The sequence below is a fragment of the Hydractinia symbiolongicarpus genome, chromosome 4, assembly GCF_029227915.1.
Source record: "Hydractinia symbiolongicarpus strain clone_291-10 chromosome 4, HSymV2.1, whole genome shotgun sequence".
Taxonomy (NCBI): domain Eukaryota; kingdom Metazoa; phylum Cnidaria; class Hydrozoa; order Anthoathecata; family Hydractiniidae; genus Hydractinia; species Hydractinia symbiolongicarpus.
Window position 1 is genome coordinate 25,412,160 of NC_079878.1, and position 24,942 is coordinate 25,437,101.

At 31.9% G+C, this 24,942-nt stretch overlaps 2 protein-coding genes across 2 annotated transcripts in view; one reads left to right on the forward strand and one right to left on the reverse strand.

Annotated features, from left to right (window-relative positions):
• The first annotated feature begins 1,813 nt into the window (after nucleotides 1-1,813).
• LOC130642026 (23 kDa integral membrane protein-like) lies at nucleotides 1,814-3,360 on the forward strand. The gene is made up of 4 exons (XM_057449093.1): nucleotides 1,814-1,975; nucleotides 2,292-2,555; nucleotides 2,634-2,972; nucleotides 3,047-3,360. The coding sequence occupies exons 1-4, from the start codon at nucleotides 1,913-1,915 to the stop codon at nucleotides 3,110-3,112; spliced, it is 732 nt and encodes a 243-aa protein (XP_057305076.1). The 5' UTR covers nucleotides 1,814-1,912; the 3' UTR covers nucleotides 3,113-3,360.
• Nucleotides 3,361-4,393: 1,033 nt separating this feature from the next.
• The window catches only part of LOC130642020 (protein PTHB1-like), a 34,918-nt gene continuing 14,369 nt past the window's right edge, over nucleotides 4,394-24,942 (reverse strand). The window contains exons 7-26 of the mRNA XM_057449086.1: nucleotides 22,253-22,307; nucleotides 22,040-22,118; nucleotides 21,698-21,796; nucleotides 21,448-21,577; nucleotides 20,535-20,655; nucleotides 20,251-20,311; nucleotides 15,991-16,067; nucleotides 15,678-15,737; nucleotides 15,297-15,405; nucleotides 14,307-14,414; nucleotides 13,497-13,585; nucleotides 13,057-13,108; nucleotides 12,698-12,790; nucleotides 12,510-12,604; nucleotides 11,517-11,750; nucleotides 9,082-9,182; nucleotides 8,185-8,266; nucleotides 5,080-5,158; nucleotides 4,845-4,991; nucleotides 4,394-4,584 (exon numbers count right to left, since the gene is read on the reverse strand). Coding sequence (XP_057305069.1) covers nucleotides 4,502-4,584; nucleotides 4,845-4,991; nucleotides 5,080-5,158; nucleotides 8,185-8,266; nucleotides 9,082-9,182; nucleotides 11,517-11,750; nucleotides 12,510-12,604; nucleotides 12,698-12,790; nucleotides 13,057-13,108; nucleotides 13,497-13,585; nucleotides 14,307-14,414; nucleotides 15,297-15,405; nucleotides 15,678-15,737; nucleotides 15,991-16,067; nucleotides 20,251-20,311; nucleotides 20,535-20,655; nucleotides 21,448-21,577; nucleotides 21,698-21,796; nucleotides 22,040-22,118; nucleotides 22,253-22,307 — 1,954 coding nt within the window. The 3' untranslated portion in view covers nucleotides 4,394-4,501. The remainder of the gene's footprint in view (nucleotides 4,585-4,844; nucleotides 4,992-5,079; nucleotides 5,159-8,184; nucleotides 8,267-9,081; nucleotides 9,183-11,516; nucleotides 11,751-12,509; nucleotides 12,605-12,697; nucleotides 12,791-13,056; nucleotides 13,109-13,496; nucleotides 13,586-14,306; nucleotides 14,415-15,296; nucleotides 15,406-15,677; nucleotides 15,738-15,990; nucleotides 16,068-20,250; nucleotides 20,312-20,534; nucleotides 20,656-21,447; nucleotides 21,578-21,697; nucleotides 21,797-22,039; nucleotides 22,119-22,252; nucleotides 22,308-24,942) is intronic.

Here is a 24,942-nt window from a genome sequence, read left to right on the forward strand (position 1 = left end):
TTTAAACATTTTATAAGTTTTAATATTTAGTTACCATAATTATGTTTAATGCATACTCACGACGTTATAATTTCATTAGCACAACTTTTAAGACAGATATCTCGAGAACGGATAAAGATTTCCGAAAAAATGAAAAACTTACTAGGAACTTTAAAAGATCTTTCATATGAGCTCAACTTGATTTTTCGCGTGAGGTAACCTTTAAAAACACTATAAATTAAATTTGCTAAATTGTGGATAAAATTAAAATGTTTTTAAGTGTGCACTTGTGAATCACGTGACCCCACAAATTATTTCAAAGTTGTTTTTATTTTTTCTTAAACAACCTACAAAAGAGAAAATTGTATCTTAAATTGTACAATTATTTCTGCTTCATACCAACGTATAAGCAGAATTTTATTAAACTTTCAAATGCATAACAAGTTGTTAGAATTTTAAAGTTGCTTGATTTTGCATATAAGACAAACTCTTGGTTTTCGACAAGCAAAAATAACAAAAATGTTTTCTTACTTCCCAAAACACGTGTTATGGTGATAACTTATGTAAATATGAAAGTTACAAAAGACGAAGAGATGTTTAGATACGCCACTGCATAAATTTGTTATGTACATGGTGGTTTGCAACACATCATTGAGTAAGAGACAGAGTAGGCTGATAACATATGAGTCAGGTGGCTGTAAGAGACAGATAGATTACTTCCTGGTTGGAAAGTCAGACAAGAAAGTGATGAAGGACGTGAAAGTTATATCGTAGGAAGAGTGTGTTTCCCAGCATAGATTGCTGGTTTGTGATATTATCTTGAAGAGTGTTAAAGAAGCTAAGGGAAAGTACAGGCCCTGTCGTTAAGTCTATAAGGTGAAGGAAGAAATTGTAGCAAGACAATTTAGTGCAAAAGTTCAGCAGTTAGCCCACAATGGTCAGTGTGACAGTGACAATGTTGAAAGTACTTGGACTACTTTGAAGAAAGGGTACCTGTCTCTCTTCCCTGCTTTAGCTACTGTCCTGTAATCTTTTTGATCAAAAAATATCAAAAAGGGAAAAATGATGACTTTAGTTATTTACTAGACTACCACACACATAGCTAACTAGCCAGCTACCGTGTAGGTTTTGAAAGACTAGCTAGCGGCCATCAGAATATAGTAAATACGGTAGTTCGTAGCTATTAATTATCTTTTTTATCAATTCTACCAGCTTCTAAAAAATCTTTATGTTTTTTCTTTTTGATCTATTAGAATGTGTGCGTAAGTAGCTTTATATATTCGCAGACACTGGAAAGTCATTTGGCATGTCACTGACTAAAAACTTCACAACTGGGGTACCATATTGATTCACAAGTTATCCAGTGAGAACGACGTACAAAATAAAAAAATCAATTTTTTGTCGTAATTTGATTTTTTTTTCTAAAACATATCAGAATGAGAATGAGGCGGTAATACAAGTGTTCGATTTATTATAATATATTTCAGAATATTTCCTCATTCGCTAAAATATTTTGCACAAGAACCAAGTCATTTTCTCGCAAAAATTACGCCAATATATTTTGCCTCCTGGGGATCTCGTAACAGACAATGGCGTGCCACCGCTGCCATTCTTAGATAATTTAATAAATTCTGTATGGCTTCGCAATCTCAAAAGGCAGAAATAAAGAGTACATAAATGAACGGCCAAACAGTTGTCACGTGTTTTTATTGTTTTTAATAATAGGGATGGAGTGTCAACTCTAGATGATTGTTATATGCCCTTTGGACCCGCTCTGTATATTTTGATTGGTGGAAAACGCTTGGGGCTTGGATCTAGAAAAGGAGGAGAGCGAGAACGCCCCTCAATATCTTCCCGCGAAGGTGACAGCCTTGTTGTGCAAAGCTCGAAGAAGGTGGAAGATACATCGTGACACGTCTGTAGAAAGTTTAAGATGGCTGACGGAAAAATGAACTTGATTAAATACCTTGTTTTTTTCTTTAACTTTTTATTTTGGGTAAGTTGTTGCTGTTTGTTGTTTCAGATATGTTTAGAAAGGTTTATTTGCAATATTTCAGGTCTAAATAAGCTGGCTATGGCTTAAAATCAGTACTTAGCGTACAGTTTTTAAACTGTCTGGGGGGTAGAAGTGCTTGAAAATGTTGTTGGTTGATGATTTGTCTGAAATTTCCTCTTTCAGGGGTGAAAATTACGTTCTGTTCAAGGAAACTGAACGATTTGAACGATTAGCAAAACTGGAATACAAATCGAGTAAAAACTAAAAGTAGTTGTAATGAAAGTTTAACATAAGTAGTTATCTTTCTCTTTTTTAGCTCAGTGGATTGGCATTAATTATCGTTGGAGGTATAATCCGAGATAGATATGGTGACTACTTATCGTACGCTGATAACAAATTTGCCAATGCATCGGTGTTTATTATTATTGTCGGAGTAATTGTTTTTGTTATTGGATTTCTTGGATGTTGTGGTGCCATCAAGGAAAACTATTTCATGATGGTTGCTTTCTCCGCTCTTCTGGGTATAATATTTATTTTGGAAATAGTTGCTGGTGCTCTTGGATTTGCATACAAGAAAAAGGTAAATTTAGAGAAGTTAGCCTGTTAATTTAATTGCTGTATTTTGCTATATTAAAGGTATATTTCTTATTTTCTTAAGGCTGAGGATGTAGCAACAAAGGCATTGGATAAGGCAGTGGAAGATTATCTAAGGCAACCTGGAGCTAAAAAAATACTTGACTGGGCTCAACAGAAATTCAGTTGTTGTGGTACATATGGTCCAGATGATTATAAATTGTCGCCTGCAAGTTCAAGCTCAAATTCATCTACAAATGCGACTTCCTCAGTATGTGGAGATAAAACACCAAGATCTTGTCATGCAGGAAATGAATGCAGTGGTTCTCAATTTCCGGACGGATGCAAAAAAGAGTTTATTACGTTTCTAAAGGACCACCTTGTCACAATTGGAGCTGTTGCAATTGGAATTGCATTCATTCAGGTTATTTTTATTGCTTTTTAATTTAGAATTCTTTGGCGTTTCATATTTTTAAAAATATATATATATATATTTAGATTCTTGGCATCATCTTTGCCTGCTGTTTGATGAAATCTATCAAAAATGAATACGAAGTTGTTTAATGCCAAGTTGTGAAAATAATGGAAAGCTTCTTACAGATAGTGCTGATCCATGTGTACATTTTCTAGGGCGTTTTTTTTTTTAATTTTTTACAAACATTTAAATGCATAATTGGGATTTAGATTCTCATTTTTTGTAGCCTTAAGTAACAATCTGTTATTTATTTTCATTCTAGTTGATAAGCAGAAGGAATACGACTTCTTTGTTTTATGTTTTGTAAACTGGACTAGAAAGAATTCACTTTCATAAATTATTTTTGATCTTTGTTCCAAACCGTAGTCCATGTGGTGTTGAAATTATATTGCTTATTTGTGGATAAAGAAGTTAAACATATTTTATTGCTATTGCAGAAAAAATTTTACATTGACATTTCATCAGGCAAACCTGGAGACATTGCGCAGGAATTATTAATCGCAATGGTTTGTCCATTTAAAAAATAAAAACAATTTTTAGTTAGTTTGATTCTCGCTACTACGTTATTACGTGACCCTTCTCTCAACGTACGTTATAAATATAACTCTTTGCGTATCAAATTATTACTTAGAAACGCTGCGTTCAACATGGTATTAGGCGTATCCCATGCAGTGAAAAATTGCTGTTATTACTTAATCAATAAGTAAGCAATTAACAACAACACTTTGCCTTGCTTATTATTGTAATTTTATAAAACTCGTTTTCAACACTACGTCTTTCACATTAAAACTAATTAAGTGAGTACTTAAAATGACGTAGTTTAAGGAGATCATTAATTCCATATCTACCTAAGTAACTATAACAACGAAATAATGCGAAGTAACAACGGAGTCGTATGGAAGCTAGGTGGTTGGTTAAGAAACAGTGACGTCAATTTACTGAGTAAAACAGCGCAAAAGGCATATGTGGTATTTCCTCCCGTTTAAGCCTATTCTTATTAACGGCGCTGTGGTTCTAGTTTGGCTCTGGACGTTGTCCTGTGGTTCGTTCTAGACTCGAGTCTGCGCACATTTATCATTTTACTTATTTCAGCAGAGTAAAGTCTCGAAGTTTACATGTTCAACCTTGATCCTACATGTAGCGTTTTTTGATATGAGGATGAAACGCGCAAAAAACGTTACATGCCTTGAGATCGAGGTTATACTATATTGCGCTTTTTTTTCACAGAAGTAAGATCACTCTGTCTGCTATTGTCCGATTCTTAGAAATTTGTCCGGCGTAATGAAATCTAAACGTTAATCAGGTATCCGCCTTCGGGGTGTCGGTTAAGAGCTAGACATATTAAGGTATTAAAGACAAAAACTCACGGATGAAATTGAAAGAGATTATAGTTAGCTTCTCATAATTTAAAAGATTTATTTACACGTCTTTCACATTATAAATTACATAATTTTCATTTTTACTTTCTACATACGAAGCTAACTCTCGACTTCTTCTTTGATAACCTTTATGTCATCACCACCTCGCATTCTTTTTGCAAGTTCCATGTTTTGAAATCCATCTAGAAACAAAATTGTGTAGAAATTGCTTGAATCAATCCAACCACTTTAGAGTCGCAAAATTTTAGGTGATATCCCGAAATTGACATGCCTGCATTTACCTTATTCGCAAAAGATTTTATCGCGCAAGAAAATCTGTAGTACAGATAATTGCGCGCGAAACCTTTTCCGTAAAAATATAGCAGTACAGCTTACATAACGCTCCTAAAAACTCCATGGCTACTTTTTGTAAATAATTGATTTGCAATTTTTTCCGACTTACCTTCTAAACTAGTGTGATCGTTTGATACTTTGCTACCATTTTGTTTCAATTTGAGAGAACCACCTTTGTTTAATCGCTCACACATGAGAGCTATATGACGTTTCAGTTTGCTCGTATCTTTCTCCATAACGTTGGATTGCAAATTTGCTAAGAAAAATTATACATTATATTTATAAAACTGCTCTGTCATGGATCATGTTGTTTCACGTTACGTGGATATATAACGGTAACATACCATTCTGCTCCTTTGCAGATTTTGCTAGACATGTTCGAAGAAGATAACCAATGTTACTGTTTACACTTTCTTGCCAACCCTAAAAATTGGTTAGCATACACTAAAGAACACATACTTTACAACGTTCAAGGCTGAAATACACGAAGCTTAAAATTCAAAGATTTATTTCCGTCCGATTTTTATGAATCTAATCTGATATATAAAACTGGAAGATATGTTACAAACATTTCTAACAGAATAACAAACGAGAAAATCAAATATTGCCTAGAACGTTTTAAAATGGATTTTGATAGATATTTTCTTTGATTTTAAATTGCTGACAAAAAATGCTGACGTTGGCAAGAAAATAATTATGGTAATTTATTCCTTCTTATGTTTTAAGTTTTATGTCAGGAGTCATGCCCCCATTCCCTCAAAAGCCCATAAGAAACAAGAGGCAAATAGTTCCACTGAAACAAAAGAATAATTAAGTCTATTAATTATTCCCGAATAAATTAACAACATTTGATCTTGATAGCAACATGGCTAGTTGATTTTGATTCTAATTTAGTAATCGCCAAATTAAAGATAAATCAATGAACACATTTTACACGAAAGCAACAAATATCACTTCGTGTTCGGGAGAATAAATAAATAAAAAGTCAACGCAAACATTTTTAAAAATGGAAACGTAGTTTATAAGAACATTAAGGTTCAATGTTGGTCAACACCACCAGATTTTTCGGAAAAAAAGAGACTTTTGGTTGTCTTATCCTTGAGGTTCGTAAAACATAATAAGGCTATTCTTATAAACATAAAGAAAATGATTTGAACTTAAATATTTTTCTACAAGTGAAAACGATGATGGATAGTCAATAATTTTTTGACTCGATGTCACGCTGTTGACGTCATGTTGTTGATATAACAACTATAAAAGGTGTTAACTCATTGAGAAAAATGATGAATAAACTCCCTCGGAATGTCCTTCTTAACCTCGCCCTTAGCAACCCATAATTAGCACGAAATCTCCTCCGCAAATGCTTAAACTATTACCAAATTAGGCTTTGATATGCGTGTTAACAAACATTAAAATATATAACTAGCTCTTCTCCACAGAACAGTGAAAAGGTAACATTTCGAGTTATCAGGAGCTGATATTTTGTTCGCAATAATATGCCGAGATTTCAAACCTTTTTTTAACGTTTTTCTAATTCTGAAAATAGTATGCAGTAAAAACAGTCGCAAGTTTGAAATTTTGAAATCTCAGAAAGCTTGAACGTCATGCGTTTAAACACATATCTTCTATAAACAAAACTTGAAAATATATGAGTAGTAAATAAACACTAAAGTATATGCAAATAAAATCCGTTTGCGTACGTCACAGGATATACTTCGTTACTAAGCTGCCAATCAATATATGCACTATTTTTGTCATATGCAACCAATCTCTGACGTTATCGAGGAATAATGTTAAATGACTTTATCACCTGTATATATCTCTAATTTTCTCCCCTCCTTTTATTTCTTTCACAAACCCTTATACTCGATCAACTTCCCCAATAAAGATGACAAAACTTAGGTCAGAGGTTAGATTTCATAACTTTTAAACAAAACAGCGGTCTCTTAATAATCCCACCACGATTAAGTACTAGGTTGTTTCTTTGGATTATATAAGCGAACATATATAACAAATGCGACCTTTTCGTCAACCACAAGAGAGCAAAAATACCACAAAAACTCCACTGCTTAGTTAGTGTTTGTACTGGCTTCATTATTTGCTTGGAAACGAGGCTCCATTAAAACAAGCATCAAAGTACTATTTTGCTGATTATTAACGTGGAATAAATTTCATCGTGTTCCTATTATTACCCTAAAACGAGACTACGCCAAAAGTGCCGTACCACTTTTCGATCTGTGGAACACATGACACATGAGATGAGATGACACATGATCATGTACCTTCTTTAAATTTTTTAAAAATGTAAGCAAATGCAAATCACAAATTACAACATGCGCTCACGTGAAATTTGTGTTATTAAATGTTCTCAAATTGTGCAAAACGTTCTTTGCGAGTATAATACATGCTAAGTATGTCGATACATATCAAGGAAATTACTTGCGGCTAAAATTTTGCTAAACTTGATAAGAATAGACGACTATCAAATAAGCAATGAAAAAAGCGAACGTCCAAGGTTGAATACCATGAATATTTGTACATGTAAACAAAACAAAAGAATCACAAGAAGAATCAAATCTTTATTTTCTTTTAACGGAAAATCCATATTAGGTTAACCTAGCCAGTTAGCCCTGGGAGTACCATGTTTACAAACTGTATTCAGAAACCACATCAAAAGAAACAAAGGCCTTGTAACTATGATAACAGGTCGCAATAAGTGAAAACAATTTTAAGGTAATCCTCACATTATAAAAACAAAAGGTTGTGATTGTTGTCAACAACACTTGACTGTTATAGAATTGAAATGAAATTCCGCTTAACACACCTCCACAGGCATTTTAAATACAAACAACATTTTGCAGAATCAACTTAAAAAACTTTCCACCATTTAAATACATAAAGTTTCTCCATCTTAGAAACGCTGAACTAAATTTATTGTGAAATTTTATTTCCACAAGCCCTGGGTTGTTTTGACTGTATATGGTTTTCTTGTGAAGAATCGAGCACGATTTTCTTGAAAGACATAGGAAATCAGTTACAGTAGACGAAAAAATGTATAAGATATTTAAAATTAAATAAATAAAGATGGAACTCATCAGTGAATTCATTCTAAATTTTTTTAAATGAACCGTGCACCGTGTTTGTAAAACTTGTCGTTATAATGGTAAAGTTTTAAATCTTTGCTAACTTTCTCCTTGTTCTACACAATTACAAAATAGCTATAGAACTCTTTGCGTTTTTGTCTTAAAATATCACTCAGTTTGTTAATATGTTTCTTTTTAAAAAACTTCTTCCCCTTAGGTGTTGTTTACCCAAAAAGCATGTTTGTTTACCCATACGAAAACACTAAAGCATCAGGGAAGGAGATGATCGCACTCAATACTTTCATATGAACGAAATTTTAAGCGCATAGCTACTTTAAATTAAAAAACATCAGGCTACGTACGTACCAATGTATGAGCGTCTGAAACAATAGGAGACAAGCAAGCTTTTAGTACATTGAATTCTTCATCTGACATTGATGCAAATATTCTAAAAAACAAATGTAGAAAATTAAAAACTTATTCTAGAAGGTCCTTTTAGGGAGTGGCTTCAAACGTTTGACGATCAACTACACGAATAGGTACAGTCCTAAGTGACCATAGTTGGCAGAGGGGTCAGAACCTGTATTTTTAAAACACCCCTCCCCTATTATTACGAACCTCACCCTTTTTATTTTCAGTAACTCCCCATTATTTTTAGCTCAAGCTAATATCTTCATCCTGTAACGGATATATAACACCCTGTTAATTTGAACTCGTATTCAAAGAAATAAGAAAGTACTCTTTTGTTTTTAAAAGAATATATGGAACCTACCAAAAAACGATGTTGGTTAGTTACAAAAAATTGATAGTAAAGAAAAGTTCTAGCAAATTGTTTTGGGGTCTTGCTAACTCCATTTGTCTTTTATAGTCACCAAATGCGACTAAAAATAGTTGGTATTTTCAGAATTTTCAGCAGGATCTATAATGCTTAGATAAGTGTCTATAATTTTCTAACGTTGCCTATTTTGAAAATTGCCACAAGCTTAGTTTACTAAGCTTATCTCTTAAATCTTGACAATTGTCAATTTATAATGGTTTTTTCCTATAGAGTTATGAATGAATGGAAAATTCAGAGCAAGCACTGCACACTCAGTTCTAATAAGAACAAATTTTCAACAAAAGTCAGTGCAAAAGTCATGCAGGTGCTTTATAATGACAATGTTACCAAGTTTATTTACTGAACATTCCTATTTCTCACTTTGTGTTATGATTTTTCTTGTTTTTAAAAAAGCCTACATTTTAAAAGCGTCAGGAGAAGCTTACCTCACCAACAAATTTAAAAGGCGAGTTCCACCAGACAAAGCTACTCCTGCATGCTTAAGTGAAATTTTTGTATTCTCGATCTCATCAGCTAATGCCATTATCTACCAAAACAATAACATTATATCGGAGTAGTAAAAATCTGACGAAACTAGAACTACTATCCTGTGTAAAAAAACAGTAAGAATGTCAAATATTTAGATCGTACTATCCACATTTATCATCGTTAACATTCACTTGTTCGCTTTAATCTGAGTTAGCAGCAGTTAAAATGGCGGCACTACAGTTATCGCCACCTTTTGAACTGATCATATTTGTATAAGTAACCCTGCATATTATCTTTCGAAGCACTGCAAGAAGATGTTAAATCGAGTGGGACCCACGTCCTCTCCCTTGCTGTGTGATTGCTCTACCGACTGTGCTATCGACTTGGCGCTATCTCCCTAGCACTTGTAGTAGACGAGTTGGTTCAAGTCCAACTCGATCCCTCATCCTCGAGAACTTGGGAAGATAATGTGCAGGTTGCGTATAACAATATATCTCCCATATGCACCGTTGTCCCCTATATCATCTTATATCATCACACTTAAACGGATTGTGTTTTTTCTTTCAACTCAACTTTTGTGCGAAAACCATGCTGATATATCCTTAGTATGTTCTTAGTACGGTTAAGAGCAAGACATGTGTAAAATCACTCCTGAGGTCAGTCTAATTTAACTGACAAACATACAACAAGATTTTGTGAGAAAAATCAAGTAAAACCTTAGGAAAGATATTTTACATCAGTGAGAGGATACAAGTTTATATGACTTAAGAATAATGATAAACAAAGCGTTTATAACCATGCAAGCAAAATTCTTTACTTTTTGTCTAATCTCATCTTAAAAGAGTATATTGTTGAAAATTGTTGTGTTCTTGTTTTTTGTAAAAAATTCCAATTCATACTTTGACGTTTTATTAAATAGAACAGCCGATTGAATACTTTCTTTACGAATTTTCAAATGAAAATGAAAAAAAATGTGGCCAATTTTAAGAAAGATTGAGAAATATTACGCAATAAAAAAATAAACAGAGTAAAGTTATGGACGTTTTAGAGAAAAAAAAATTTTAAATTTATGGCTGCCTGGAAAAAAATCTCATAATTATGTTATCTTATAGACAATTTGTTTTTATATCCAAAGAATTAATTTTTTGGGTGCGTCTGAACCATTACAGTGAAAAAATAGAACAAATGGCGGCATATGTAAAAAAAGCCTCCTTTTTTATCGTAGATTTTTGTTAATAATGTTGCCCTGTCCACATCCAGATTCTCTGCTAACTCCATTGTATTTATCATATAGATCTACATCAAATAATTTTCTCTAGATGTCGCGTTGCATGATAAAAAGTTTAATATAAATTTTTCCTTGTTGTTCTGGCAATGCAATCTTTTGGTTATAGAAAATATTTTAATAAGACCAACACTGGCAGGTAAATTATACTTCTAATTACTAAGTGCAATATTTCTATACCGCAAAGCATAACAGGAAAACAATGTTTGATATAGCTAATTTTTTCCTTGTTGATTTGAAAGACGATCTATTGATCATTACAAAACATTATATCAGGCTACCCTTTCTGCACGATTTTTTTTAAAAGACACTACTTTATAAGTTGTTGTTAAAATGTAAAACTTTTATCTTCTTTTTTTCTCGCATGCCTTCCATTAATTGTATGAATATGGATTATGTTATCCTGATCATTCGGAATTGTTGATTTTCACAGAACATACATCGCTTTAGATGATAACCACAGAATTTAAGAAACTTTTACTATATAACCATTTTATTGATTTCTTATAAAACAACAACAACGTGCATCTCATTAAAAAGTCACGCGGTGTTAGATATAGCATGTGTTCACAAGATTCATCGTTATAACAGAAAGCAGTATTAACACAGAGTAAAATAAAATAAAATTTGGACAGGCTAACGATGACCAATTTCGTAACCTTAATGAAATACTATAGAACACTTTACTTCTTACTGTAATGTTTTGAAACATACTTATTCAGTTTTTGTTCAGGCAACTGGTGCTGTAAAAGATCTGGGAGTAAAGAACTAGTTATGAAGTCCAAGAAACCAATACAGACAATGTTGAGGATAAATTTTACTTAAACTTGCATAAATTTTGTAGTCATAGTGAGCTTTTAGTTTCAAGATTAAACTTTTCGTTTGAATTTTTTTACCCCACGGCTGGATTGATTTTAAAGCAGTGTACATGCAGCCTTATTTTTTTTCAAAAACGTTTCTCGCACAATTTAGACAACTATGTGGATATGTGGATTATTATGCAGTAGGTTTGATACTGTGTGTTGAGCAGAGATCTAGTACTGTAGAGCTTCTTGTTGTAAATCAAAACAGCTACGTCTACATTTACACTCAATCATATGAACATACCTGCTTAAATGTTCCATCAAGTAACGTATCTAAATGTGACAGTGGAGATGGAGTTTTATCTTTGAAGCGAGTGAGCAACCTCTTTTGTATGACACGAAATTGTTGTCTGCGCTGAGTCAGCAAGTCTTCATAATTTTTAAGACACAACCGTTGTTGAAAGTGATTATCGATGAGCTCAAAGTAATCGTTTAAAGGTAATGCACCCTGATAAGAACTTTTGAATTTTACATCATCCTGAAAATACATTGAATAAAAAAACACTGGAAACATTTTTAAAATTTAAAAACAACATCTAATATTTTATGTCCAGGCAATATGGGGCAGAGGTATCATCGAAAAAGAGAAAGAAAATAGTATTTTCGGATTCCTATGCACTAGGATTTAAGATATCAGCATGATTGCATTAATTGGACAGAGAAAAGATGATATCACCAATCAAATCAAGACTGTTGTTTTTCCTTTTAACACACTATATTTGATCTATAAAGCCATTTTTGTACGCATTTGGCTCAATTCTCCGGTTATGTGGTGCAAGGGATTGTCACAAAGTTAGTTTTCATATAGATATGGTTCACAAGGCCATCTGATGATACTGAAAACCATCTTAAATCGTAGTATACCATTAACATTTTTACTCATTTTACACTTGAAACTGAACTCTTGTGCCAGTGCATAAAAACACATTCTTAAAAGTTGGAATTTACAATAAAAAGGAGGCAAATAAATTGACCCTTTTTTTCTTAAATTAGAAAAATAACTCCGCAGTCTCTGCCTTAGAACAGGCAAAGTTAAAAATGAGGATAATCCAAGTATTTCTTTAATTTTAAAAAACTTACGTGATAAATCTAGTAGGATAAAGAATACAATATCACTAAATCTTAAGGAAATAAGTTTCACTTTTAAACATATGGAAAAAGTAAACAAAGTGGCACAACAATTTCTTACAAGTATTCACAGTAACAAGAACTCCTTATAACTCTCTATTGTGCTTACTGGATTTTTATTGAAGTGAGTTTGTAATCTTCTTAGTAGTTCTGTTAGTATTAAGTACATAGCTTCAAATAAATCCGATTGAATCCTGTAACGATCTAAAACATGAAAAAAACAGAATCAAAGAAAACAAGTAGAAATGAAAAGGTAAGGCTAGTGTAAATACTATAAAATGACAGTTAATAACTTACTGGACTGTTTAGATGAAAGAATAGTAACCACAGGGCCTCCAATGTATTGTATACCAAGTACAGGCACAGGAATAACAGCTCCATTCACCATTTCTAAAGAATGTATAATTGTTTATAACCATTTTTTTCTTAACAAAATGTGTACAAGGCTGACAAACATCGGCAAAATATTCCGTTTTTAAACTTTGTGTGTTCATGCCAAGTGTAGAAAAAATAAATTAAGTGCGACAACTTGCATCGTACCATTTAACATTTACCAAAGAAAATCTCCTTCCCTCTACACTATATTATTGAATAAATAGATACCATAAGAAAATTCCCAAACCATGAATTTGATTAACCACAAGAAGTTTTTATACCTGGAAATATCTCAGCTAAATTTACTGGTTCTTTGTTAGTATCAATCGTGAGCTAAAAATTTAAGTTGTCAATCAAACACAAAGAACAATATGCAGAACATTTTCAAAAATTCTCTGTAAAAAAAGGTCCAACATATGACTGTGAAAATACAGAAAATTACACAGTTCTAAAACAGGGAGAAAATGATGTTGGGAGATTCTCAGGAATAATTCACAGTACAAGAAGAAAACTTTAATAGCAAGGAGAAATTACAAGGTGGAAAAGGTAATCAAATTGCAAACCACAGTCTGCAACAATGTTTTTGTTCGGACAAAGAAAAAATGCTTTCAATATTAATATCGCTAAAAAGGTTTGAAGTGCAAATATAGAAAGAAAGAATCGTTGATTTTGACAAGGCTTTTTTAAGAACAATAAAATAATCGTTCAAATATATCATTACTTTATAATTCGCTTGTTTAACTGGTGCAGTCCCAAGTGCAATTAGTTTAAGTGGAAGTTCAAAAGTAGCTTGCACTACCCTTGGTCCATCTAAAAAATAAAAGAACGCAATTATTATAATAAAGCTGCATCCATTTGTGTAATTATTTTTAAGTGGTCATGAATTGGCTTTATTTCTGATGAGCATGATCAGTTTATGTATTCAAATATATTTATTAACATAAAAATACAAAAGACACTTTAAAGCCCAGCATCTTTACGTGTAAGAGTGAAATCTTCCACACATTCACAATCAGCCTTTATTTAAAGACGAAGTTCAAGCAGCCTTTCTAATTCAATTTTTTTTACGTGGCAATTTTTTGCAAACCTTCATTATACTGTTTCGCGTCGGCATTTACCCATTTCATGTCCGCAAAAATTGTCGACACACATTTTCGTTTTTATGATTCGCCTCGGCAATACACAATTTCACGTCGGCAAAAACGGTGACATGAACTTTTATTTCGGTGTCTGCCGTAGGCAAATTCCTTGGCAAAATTTTGCCGATGTGAACTCATTTTTTTACAATTCACCTAGTCATTTTTTGAGTACCGACGTGAATTAAAAAGGCTACAAGAAGGGCTGACTTTATAACGAATATGCTATCATCAGTCTTACTGCAGACAAGTTTTGAAACATCAAGATACAACCAAACCTTATTCGCGTGTTAAGTGAGAAACATTTTTTTTTGGTGTACAGATAAACAACGACAAGTTTGAATCACTATTAAGCATTTAGTTACAACAAACCTGTGATACGGAAACAAATCTACCTGATTCATTGGTGTATGTAGCAGTAACAAGTCCATTCAGTTCAGATGGAATGATACTTCCACTTGTGTAAAATGATACATCAAATGACAGTTCAGGCCCTTTGTTTCCTAAAAAGAATTACACAAGTTAAAAGTCATAACGTTTGCGAGATGACAAACTCTTGTTGATGGATAAAACACAAAAATGTTCTTGAAATCAGCGACTTGCAGTACGTATGGTATGGCAAACGAAAACCCGCGATTTCCCGTAAATCCCGGACTTGTCCCGTATAGTCGAATGTATACAGAGAAAGTACACAGGGAGTAAACTCATTTCCCAAAGGATTTTTTAAATTATTTTTTCACCCCTAAATCCCATGAGACTTTTAGTTTTCAAAAATGTTTTTATGTTTGGTGAGACGCTGAATGAAAGCAGTTTAATCGCCGGCAACCGAAAACCCGTAATTTCCTGAAGTCCCGCGCTCGGCCCATATAGTTGAATGTATACAAAGAAAGTACCCAGGGGGTGAGCTCATTTAAGTCTGTTTCACAAATATGGGTCCAGAGTACTTGCATATCCTGAACGCAATGCCAATTTAACTAAAACACCTTAGTGCTAACTTAAATGCGTATTATGGTAAATAATTCATGGGCATGCTGAAATCAAGAAAAAAGTCACAGCAGGGTTCACACAGTTTCCTGGATTTTGTCAGAGTTCTAGCCTCAAAATAGATATTCCAGTTTGATCCAAAATTTATTGTTTTTTAGAGAATACATCTACAAAACAACGAAGACGCAGAAAACATCAGGAAAAAATGGTGCAATGACCTAAGCACAATGATACAATAAATGCTGAAATATAACAAAGATTGAAAAAAGTTTTCTTGAATTCCTCTATTTTCATGATTCGCACTAAAAAGTTTTTTCTTAAAGAGTTTTCTTAAAAAAAAACAATGCTTTATTGATTTTCTAGGTTCCTCTGAACACTGTTATCAATAAAATGTTTTCTACCTAAAACAGGAACCTCTATCTGTGGTTGATTGCATGTTAATGGATAACTTGCAGAACATTGCAACATTATGTTTTCAATAGGCTTAATGCTTTTGCAAAGTAGAGTCACCTAAAATAAAATATACATCTTACAATTTTTCGAAGAAACAAGTTCAATGTTACATACAATGAAAACAAAGAAATAGAAAAGAGCATTAAATTTTCGGAATGAATGTTAACTAAAATTAGATAGATTACATTGTCGTGGTGGTCATTTTTTGTCAGAAATATAGTTAAAAACTTGCTGCACTTTAACATAGTACTTTATACATAAACAGTTAACCAAAAATAAAACCCTTGACACAGTGTATCTGGAACACTGCAGCAAAAGTAATTAGTTACCTTGACAGTAATGGAAGGAATCGAATCCAATTCTTCATTTTCCATTTGTTCCACGCATTGCTACACATACAAAACAGTAAATAATCATTGCTAAAGTGCTTTCTAAAATGCCTCCTCAAACTTTTAAAACAAGAAACAAAATCCTAAAGGTATATACGCAGTCTCTTTTTGTTTATCTTTTAGTAATATAAAGATTATTTCTTAATGATATGTTTTATTCTACTTCAGAAACTCTGGGAAAGATTCCAAGTTTGGATCTAATTAAGATCAACATAATGAGAACTTTTAAATTTATAAGAAAGAGAAAACATACTGAAACTTCGTCAAGACTATCTGGCACTGTCACTTTTACTTTCAGATATTCTTTGTTATCCACTGTTGATAGCGTACCTAAGAAAAAAGGAAAAAAACTCTTCATATAAATTTAATTATTATTATTATTATTATTATTATTATTATTATTATTATTATTATTATTATTATTATTATTATTATTATTATTTTATTAGTAGTACTATTCTAACATTAGTAGTACTATTCTAACATAGTAGTACTATTCTACCTTTTAGTAGTACTATTCTAACATTAGTAGTACTATTCTAACATAGTAGTACTATTCTACCTTTTAGTAGTACTATTCTAACAGAGTAGTACTATTCTACGTTTTAGTAGTACTATTCTAACAGAGTAGTATTATTCTATCAGCAGGACTATTCTAACATAAAGTAGTATTATTCTAACCTGTTGTGATAATAAGACCTCTCCGTAATCCATTTACAAAGGGTAACTTTGACAGATTGTGAAGTACAAAACTGTGCCCTGCATTGTTTCTGGACCTGACTTAATGTCTGCTTTCGACATAACAAAAAATGTTTTTTTTTCACCTAAGTATCGCTTTAAACACTAATTGGTCGAAATATTTGAAAATTATTTTTTAGACAAAGATTAGCACAGTAAAAAAAAAGTATCCCGAACATGATGATGGCATTAAAAAATTTTTGTGACCTAAGTACCACTTTCAGCAAGTTTAAAAATCATTTTTCTTTTTTTCACAAATTATGCAGGAAACATAAACACAACAGACCTATATAAATGCCACTTATCTTAAATTGTGATGTGTGGTTCGAATAGACCAATGTACTTATTCGGGTATAAGTTTTCAGGAGGTCACAGGAACACTGTTTCAAAAGAAAATTTTGTTTTTAAATATAGCAGTTGTAGCAGGCTATTTATTGGATGAATAGTTTGCGATTTTTTCAGGATTTATGGACTTTTTCATGAAGAATAAATTTCGTTATCTGGTGGGAAAATGGAGAAAAACAATGCGCCAGACAAATGAATTGCATAGAAGTAAGGTCTAGCGGTGCAATCTTCTCTTTCTTTTAGTCTGATAAACCAACTTGTTTTGCTAAAAAAATTTTTTTTTAGAAAGACAGAATTGGTTTATCTATTTACAAATAAAAATAATAACTACACCACGTAGTTAATGCCAGCCCTATAATATTAATAAAGTACGTTAAGAGCATACGGAAAGTATTGGAGTTCGTTTACAATTGAAAAGATAATTGAGATTCAATCATAACGGTTAATGAAATAAATAAGCGTTGCTGCAACAAAAATTTATTTGTACCACAAAGCCACTAAAACAAAATATTTCAAACAGGGGTAAACATAAAAAGTATTAGTCCTTTGATCGTCACTATTTGAATAGTATGTGACGCAAACTGAACTGGACCTAAATGTGGAAAGAACTTATTGTTTCCTTCGTAAGTATGTCTTGTACGCAGTTGAGCAAATGAGTATTTTCCCAGCAATTCGGAACCTTCCAAGCTTTCTAAAACTCTATACTCTGTAATTGGCCTAAATCTTATTATTTTAGCACATTTGCTTGCAACTCTTTAATGTCACTACTTGAAAACATCTTTCTTCATGTATTGGATTTTTTCGCCTCAACCTCGCTGTCGGATAAGGTGTCATCGAAGTTATCGTGATGTTCGGGATCTACTTCTATTACTTCTCTACCAGAATGTTTGGTATGGTGAAAATCGACATCACTTACATCGTTGGCGTTATCGTCGGCTTCAGTGTTTAGATCAAAGTGTGTCTGGAATATATAATGTGTTTAAACAGAGGAAATGACACCTTTCCTACACAGACAATTTATAATAAATTCTTCATACGATGTTTCGACGTGTTTTTGGATACACCTTTTTACACACATTTGATTTTGCCATGCATTTTAGGCGAAAGGAACCGAGTGCTAAGAATTCACAACTTTAGTAAAGAAGATCGCTTTGTATTTTTCAATGCATATTAAACACAATCGTTGAACATACGAAACATACATATCGTATCACTTTTCCATTTATCTTACGTCAATGCAAGCTCTACCTAGCATACTTAAGGATTAGCTAACCCAACGACCCTGAAATTTTTAGTAGCTCATTTTTTTTCATTTTGGAATTAAAGGAAAAGAAATTCCCTGTGGCGTTAATGTTTTTCTGCAGTCACGCCATTTACGCCCTAGTCTTTTATCAGGGGTTTTCTGATTCTAGCGCCCAGTGAAATTGTTTATTTTGATTCAAAGTAGTAAAAAGGGATTCTTTACAACCAAAGATACACTAAATAAGCCACATCTCATTAAAAAAGTGAATCAACCTTTGCGGACTTTTTGTCTAATTGGCACCTGAGTAAATCGATAAATAGTGGTTACATAGTTGAATGTCATTAAAGTATCAAAATAATACTTTATTTGAATAATTTTAAACAAATATTGATAACAATATCTTTTGAACAATAGATCTTCTTTTTAAAAAAATGCTGATGTCAGCAAGAAGTAATGCTGACAGCAATCATTTGAGGCATGGATTTTAATTTTCATATGACAGACATAATTTATACCAAGTGCACGAGTCAAAAAACGCGAAATCAAGGGAAAAAACTTTAGCGAATGACACCCTTCAATTATTTTCGCGTGAAAAATTTTCGCAATCTGTCATTTCTTTAAATTTTTTTGCGAAAATTACCTTTCGCAATGGGCGGTGGTGTTGACAGAATTTGTCCTATTTTTGTTTCTTGTTTTTCAGTGAAGTACATGTTTCTACAAAAGAAGTTAGCTATACAGGAAATAAAATTCGTGAGAATTAACTTTTGCAAATAGGCTGTGTCAACATATTTTGCGGGAATAAACTTTCGCGATTGGGGCCACAAATCGCGAAATTTCTTTCGCTAAAGTTTCTTTCTTTGAAGTAATATCATTTCTGCTTAGAAATAAATTACTAGATCGAAATTTTAACATTCTGTTTGAAGTTGCTGACAGCCAAATAAAAGTTGCTTAACAACATATCTTCCGTTTTTTCATATTTCGTATTGCCCGAAAATGCAATTTTCCCTGAATTTTGGGTAAAATCCGCGAAAATCCTGTTAACCACGTGTGAAAACAGCCATGCGAATACTTAAAAACTATTCTGAATGCTTACTTGATTGAATTAAGTTTTTTTTCTTAAGAAATATTCATTTATAGTTAGTTCTAAATAACAAAATCACGTTGTCTTCAAACAGGGTTCTGTAACAAAAAAGGGTAAAAATTTATATAACTGAGATAGAAAACGTAGACGCAAAATAGCGCTAGCTGGTCACGTGGCATTGTAACTTCGATTGTCGATTATTCTCCTGTCTCTGAACTCGTCTGCAAAATAAGCTACACCTCCATTGCATAGCTTAACAGAGAAATATTACTGTACAAACTTTCAATTTTTTGAGTAGTATTATTCTAACATTAGAGATAAATGCGTCGCAGCAGGTACCTGTTAGGAAAAATAATATAAAAAAAAAGTTTATCATTATACAGCTGCAGTCATGTTACTTCTATTTCCAACATTATTTTTTAATTATTTTACTATATTTCAACGTAGGAAGAATTTTCGCTGAAATGTTGAAACTTGCTTCCGTGATTTGAGCATCGAGTAAGCTGAGATATGTTGTACTTGAATTTTCGGCAAATTGAAAAATAATAACAATAAAACAAAAGAGACTCCAAATCTTTATTGTAGTGTTAAAGGAAATTTAAAACTTACCCCAAAAAATATAATCTGGGTGTGAAAGGGATTATGGGTAAGAATTTATTGCCAATTTAATGTAGTAGTACTATTCTAACATGGTATTAATTTTTTAGCGTTTAAATAACTTTAGGATAAAATTCTTTGGTATATGAAATAAACAACTTATAAGTACACCATATATGAAAGGTTACCTCCTTTAATCAAATAGATAGAAAATTATGGCAATTTAAATTTCATGATAGAATAGTACTACTCAATAAATATAATTATTATTATTATTATTATTATTATTATTATTATTATTATTATTATTATTATTATTATTATTATTATTATTATTATTATTATTATTATTATTATTATTATTATTATTACTAACATTATTATTTACGAATCTTTATAAAAATGTCAAATTTACACTCGTAAAACGCTATTATAAATGTTTGTCCTGTGTCACTGATTCGAAAACTAAACTATAAAAAAAAAAATCCTTGACACAACAAATAGATTACCTGAGCCACCTTCAGCTTTTCGGATTACAGAATTTAAATGTTTTAACTCTTTTTCCAGTTGCTAAAATCAAAAAGCTGATTACAAAATAATGAATACATAGGACATTTTTTAACAAATCTTGAAAATTTATATTAAAGACATATTTAGTATATATATATCAATGCATGGGCATGTCAAAATTCGAAGTTATGTTCTCAGCATAGCATCCTGTCAAACTCATTAAAGCTTAAATGATCGTACTAAAACAAACCCTTTTAATAAACAACAACAATAAACTGCATACTTCAAAATTTCCCATCCTTGAATCAACTTGAGGAGCAACAAATAATGAAGGATCTGTGCCAAGATATGAAGCATAGAGATGACCAAACTCACCAAGTGTAACAATTACTCCTTCTAAACCCCTAATAAAAATGTTTTTATGAAAATTCCAGTCTGTGTTGGCATGAAAAAGGCTCAAACCGATCATTATGGAGGCTTAATATTTATGTTGCTTTATCTCCAACTTAGTATCTAACAAAAGTACACTGAAAGTGTACATATTTTATCTACCCCCTCCACCCAACCCATGTGAAGCAAAAACATCATAATTTTAAATTCCTATGTAAATGAAATCAGTGGTGACAAATAATGTTGAATTTATGTTATAGAGCTAAAAAGGTTTTTTAAAACTGATCAAATATAATTTGTTACACGCTGATTTAAAATTTACTGTAAGGAGAGAAATAAATACTTCAATCCCATTTCATGATAAGCAAATAATTCAGACTGGAAACAAGTTAGTTTTGGCTTTATATAAAGTCCACTGATTGCTAATAATCTTTGAACACCCTCACACTTTGAAAATATTAAAATCATTGGTTATTAGTATGATCCACAGGATCTTCAGAGAAAACCCATTAAATGAGATACTTCAAATAAATCATTTGAAAAAAGCTCATTGTGTCTGAGAAAACGAAGATTTTTGACCAATTTAAAAAATCTCTTAGAAAATTAAATACTCCATGTAGTTATTTTCACTTTGACCACGATATCATAATTTATGCAGATTATGTCAAAATACGAATATCTTGAGAATGAAAAGGGCTTTTTCAAAAACTTGAAGACACTTTAAGTGACAACAATATAGTTTAGTATTATTTATCATCTTGGATTTCCTCTAAATCTGAATTTTTCAGAAATAATAACTTGCTTACTCAAACTTTCCTATTTTACAAGTCACAGGTACGTGAGGTAATTGAGAAGCCCATACAAGCATTATTCCATCATAAATTTGTAAAGAATTTGAGTGCGAACCAATAATAACCATCTGTGAATCTCCGTTTTCTAAAAACATCACATTTTATTAGTATAACTAAGAAGTAAGAAATAAATAGTACAGAAATAGCTAGTTTATCAAAAACCAAATCATGATTGTAAGGTTTATCAGTTTTTAAAAATACTGACCTTGCACAGAATATGGGAGGAAACAACTTGGATTGTATTCAAGCTTCTTCATATTAAGTAAGTCACCAGATGTGCTCATTTTAAAGAATGAATGTTCTCCTATAAAAATAAAATATTACTGACAACTAGTTGTTAGTCCATGGAAAAATCAATTGGAGTTCGTTTATCATACATATTTCCGTCATTAGTATTTTGTGCATCCTTGTTTTCCTGTCAACCAGAAGTAATGAAATTACACTGTTGGTGTGCAGTGCAACAATTTTAAACAGACAGAGAAAATATAGATATCATTATAGAGAATATAGTATTATTTTAATATGGAGGAAGAAACATTGGTAATACCTAACAGGTACATGATGTGTGAAGAATTGTCCAACTGAATGTCTAATATGTGTTCGCCAATTGATTTACTCCAATCGTACTAAAAACAAAATGACATAAATAAAGGAAATGACAGGCATAATGGATTCATTTCAACTAATCTGTAGCATGTATCCTTGTTGCCGAAAATATTAATGGTTTATAAAAAAACAACTTAAACACAAACAGACTTACTGTAACCTTCTTTGAACTTTTGTCGTTAATTGAAGACGATGCTAGAGAATGGTAACTAAATAGCAAAACTTACTAAATTTAGTTTAATTTTAGTTATTTCGTACTAACAATGAATAAAAAATATAGCTTATCCTTCAGCTTTAAAAGATTTTATTGTTATTGTCAGAGGTAAAAAGAATTATCATTTGTATACATACAACAAGTACAGCTGTACTACACAGTCTTGGTCATGAATGGCGTGCGATCACACGCGCACGCCTCTGCACACGCCATGTGAAATTTGGGCGTGCTCTTTATCACACGCCTCGTTCTACTTTGTACACACGCCAAGCAGAACTGAGCTATTTTAGAGTAATCCCTTACCCAAACTTTACCCAATACATAATTGTTCTTCCGCGTTAAAATGTATCTCTAAAATGTATTTCTATTAAATACCCACCTTTATTAAAATTGCTGATGTGAGATACATTTCAAATGTTTTGCGTCGGCATTGCGTCGAAAATATTTTTTTTGTTTTTCAGCTGGCAAAAAATTTCTTCATTACCCTTGTATTGATCTCCTTAAGACGATGACAAATGGAAATGCTATTTACAAACCGAAGGTCAGGGCATTATTAAGTTGAATATCCCAGAAGTCGCCGGTGACATGCTTCAAAAATGCTTGTCACAGGCACAGTTTAATGCAAAGCAGAACTGTACAGGAAACTCAATTGAGAGTCTTCGCAGAACATTTCTTCTCACAAAACCGAGGGCAGGGCTTACTTATTGCCTGCTGTGTCGTGTGGGAGAGAGAACTTCTGGACTTCTTTTTAATACGATATACATTCTTGTCGATCATTATTACGAATCGAAAGGCACCGCAATTTTTCTGCTGCTTGAATAATTTTAGTTAGTGACATGTTTATTTTATGTTTACTTTCTTTTTTTTTTTTTTTTTCGTGAGTTGAATTAATAAATTTATTTGATCCATCAGTTTCGAATGAAATAAACCACCTGCGATCAAAGATCAAATAACCTTTTTGTGTGACGTGAAAAAAACAGGTGAGAAAAATGCAGCATAAAATGTTTACTTCAATCAAGCAAAAGATGTTCTAATTGAACGTTCAATCGAACGAACAACGTTCTAAGTATCCATGGGGGAGCGTTCATCTTTATTTAAAAATCTTCATAAAAATTACGACACGTTTTATTTTTAACATGTTTCGACTTTACCAAAGTCATCTTCAGAATATTATACAAAAGTTGATACATACACTCTTTATACAAAAATTTTTTCGAAAGTTATTTAAATATTTCCCAAAAGTACAATTTTATATGAATTATACACAAGCTAATCCATATTGACAAAATAATATTAGATAAACTAACAAAAGTTAGTTAAATAAAATTTATATACACAATTTGTTTAAGACAATTAAATATTTCCTAAAAGTACAATTTTTAATTTTATTAAATGAATTTATGTGGAATTTATATGTGGATGACATCTTTGCTTTATTTAACGATGAAAGTGAAGCGTTGGCCTTTTTTGAATACTTGAATCAGAGACACCCTATTATAAATTTACCTTAGAAAAACAAGTTGATGGTAAACTTCCTTTTCTTGACATTTTAATTGAGAACATCAGTGACAAATTTTATACTTCTGTGTTCCATAAGTCAACCTATACTGGCCTTTTAACTAATTATTTTAGTTTCACTCCCAAAATCTATAAAATAGGTCTCATTAAAACACTAATTGACAGGACTTTCAAAATTAACAACAGTTGGAAACACTTTGACATTAATATTAAGGCTCTGACTGAAATTTTGAGAAAAAACTTTTTTCCTACAAAACTGGTAAACCGCCATATTTCAAATTACCTTGATAAGAAATTTTCTACAGCTGTCAGTACAGAGACAACTAATGTATTAGAAAAGAGGTATTTTAAATTGCCTTTTATTGGCAAGTACTCTAATACTGCCAAAGAAAAAGTCAATCAACTTGTCAATAAGATGTGTAAAGAAATCAATGTGTGCCTCGTTTTTAAGTCGTGTAAAATTAAAGGTTATTTTTCTTGCAAGGACAGAGTTCCTGAATCTTTTAAATCTGGACTTGTGTATAAATTTGTTTGTGCTAGTTGTAATGCTAGCTATGTGGGTGAAACCACCAGGCACATTTCTAGTAGAGTTAAAGAACATTTGAAAACTGATAAAAACTCACAAATATTTAAGCATATGCAGTCAAATCTTAACTGTAAATTACTATGTAACGAAAATTGTTTTTCTATTTTGGATTATGCAGACACTGATTGGCAGAGGAAACTCAAAGAGGGTATGCATATTTCTTGGTTGAAACCAGACCTCAATAAACAAGTTAAGCATTGCATCATCAATTTATCCGTTTAATTTTATGTTTTGTATTAGCCGCTTGTTTAATATCGTTTTTGTTACTTAGATATTGATTTAGCATGTGTAAATTCATTTAATAAAATTAAAAATTGTACTTTTGGGAAATATTTAATTGTCTTAAACAAATTGTGTATCTAAATTTTATTTAACTAACTTTTGTTAGTTTATCTAATATTATTTTGTCAATATGGATTAGCTTGTGTATAATTCATATAAAATTGTACTTTTGGGAAATATTTAAATAACTTTCGAAAAAATTTTTGTATAAAGAGTGTATGTATCAACTTTTGTATAATATTCT

Excerpts from the sequence above, each read along its gene's own strand:
- LOC130642026 (XM_057449093.1), top strand. The coding sequence starts at position 1,913 with ATGGCTGACGGAAAAATGAACTTGATTAAATACCTTGTTTTTTTCTTT. Across the intron at positions 1,976-2,291 it reads TCTTTAACTTTTTATTTTGG|CTCAGTGGATTGGCATTAAT; the intron begins GTAAGTTGTTGC and ends TCTCTTTTTTAG. Across the intron at positions 2,973-3,046 it reads TTGGAATTGCATTCATTCAG|ATTCTTGGCATCATCTTTGC; the intron begins GTTATTTTTATT and ends ATATATATTTAG.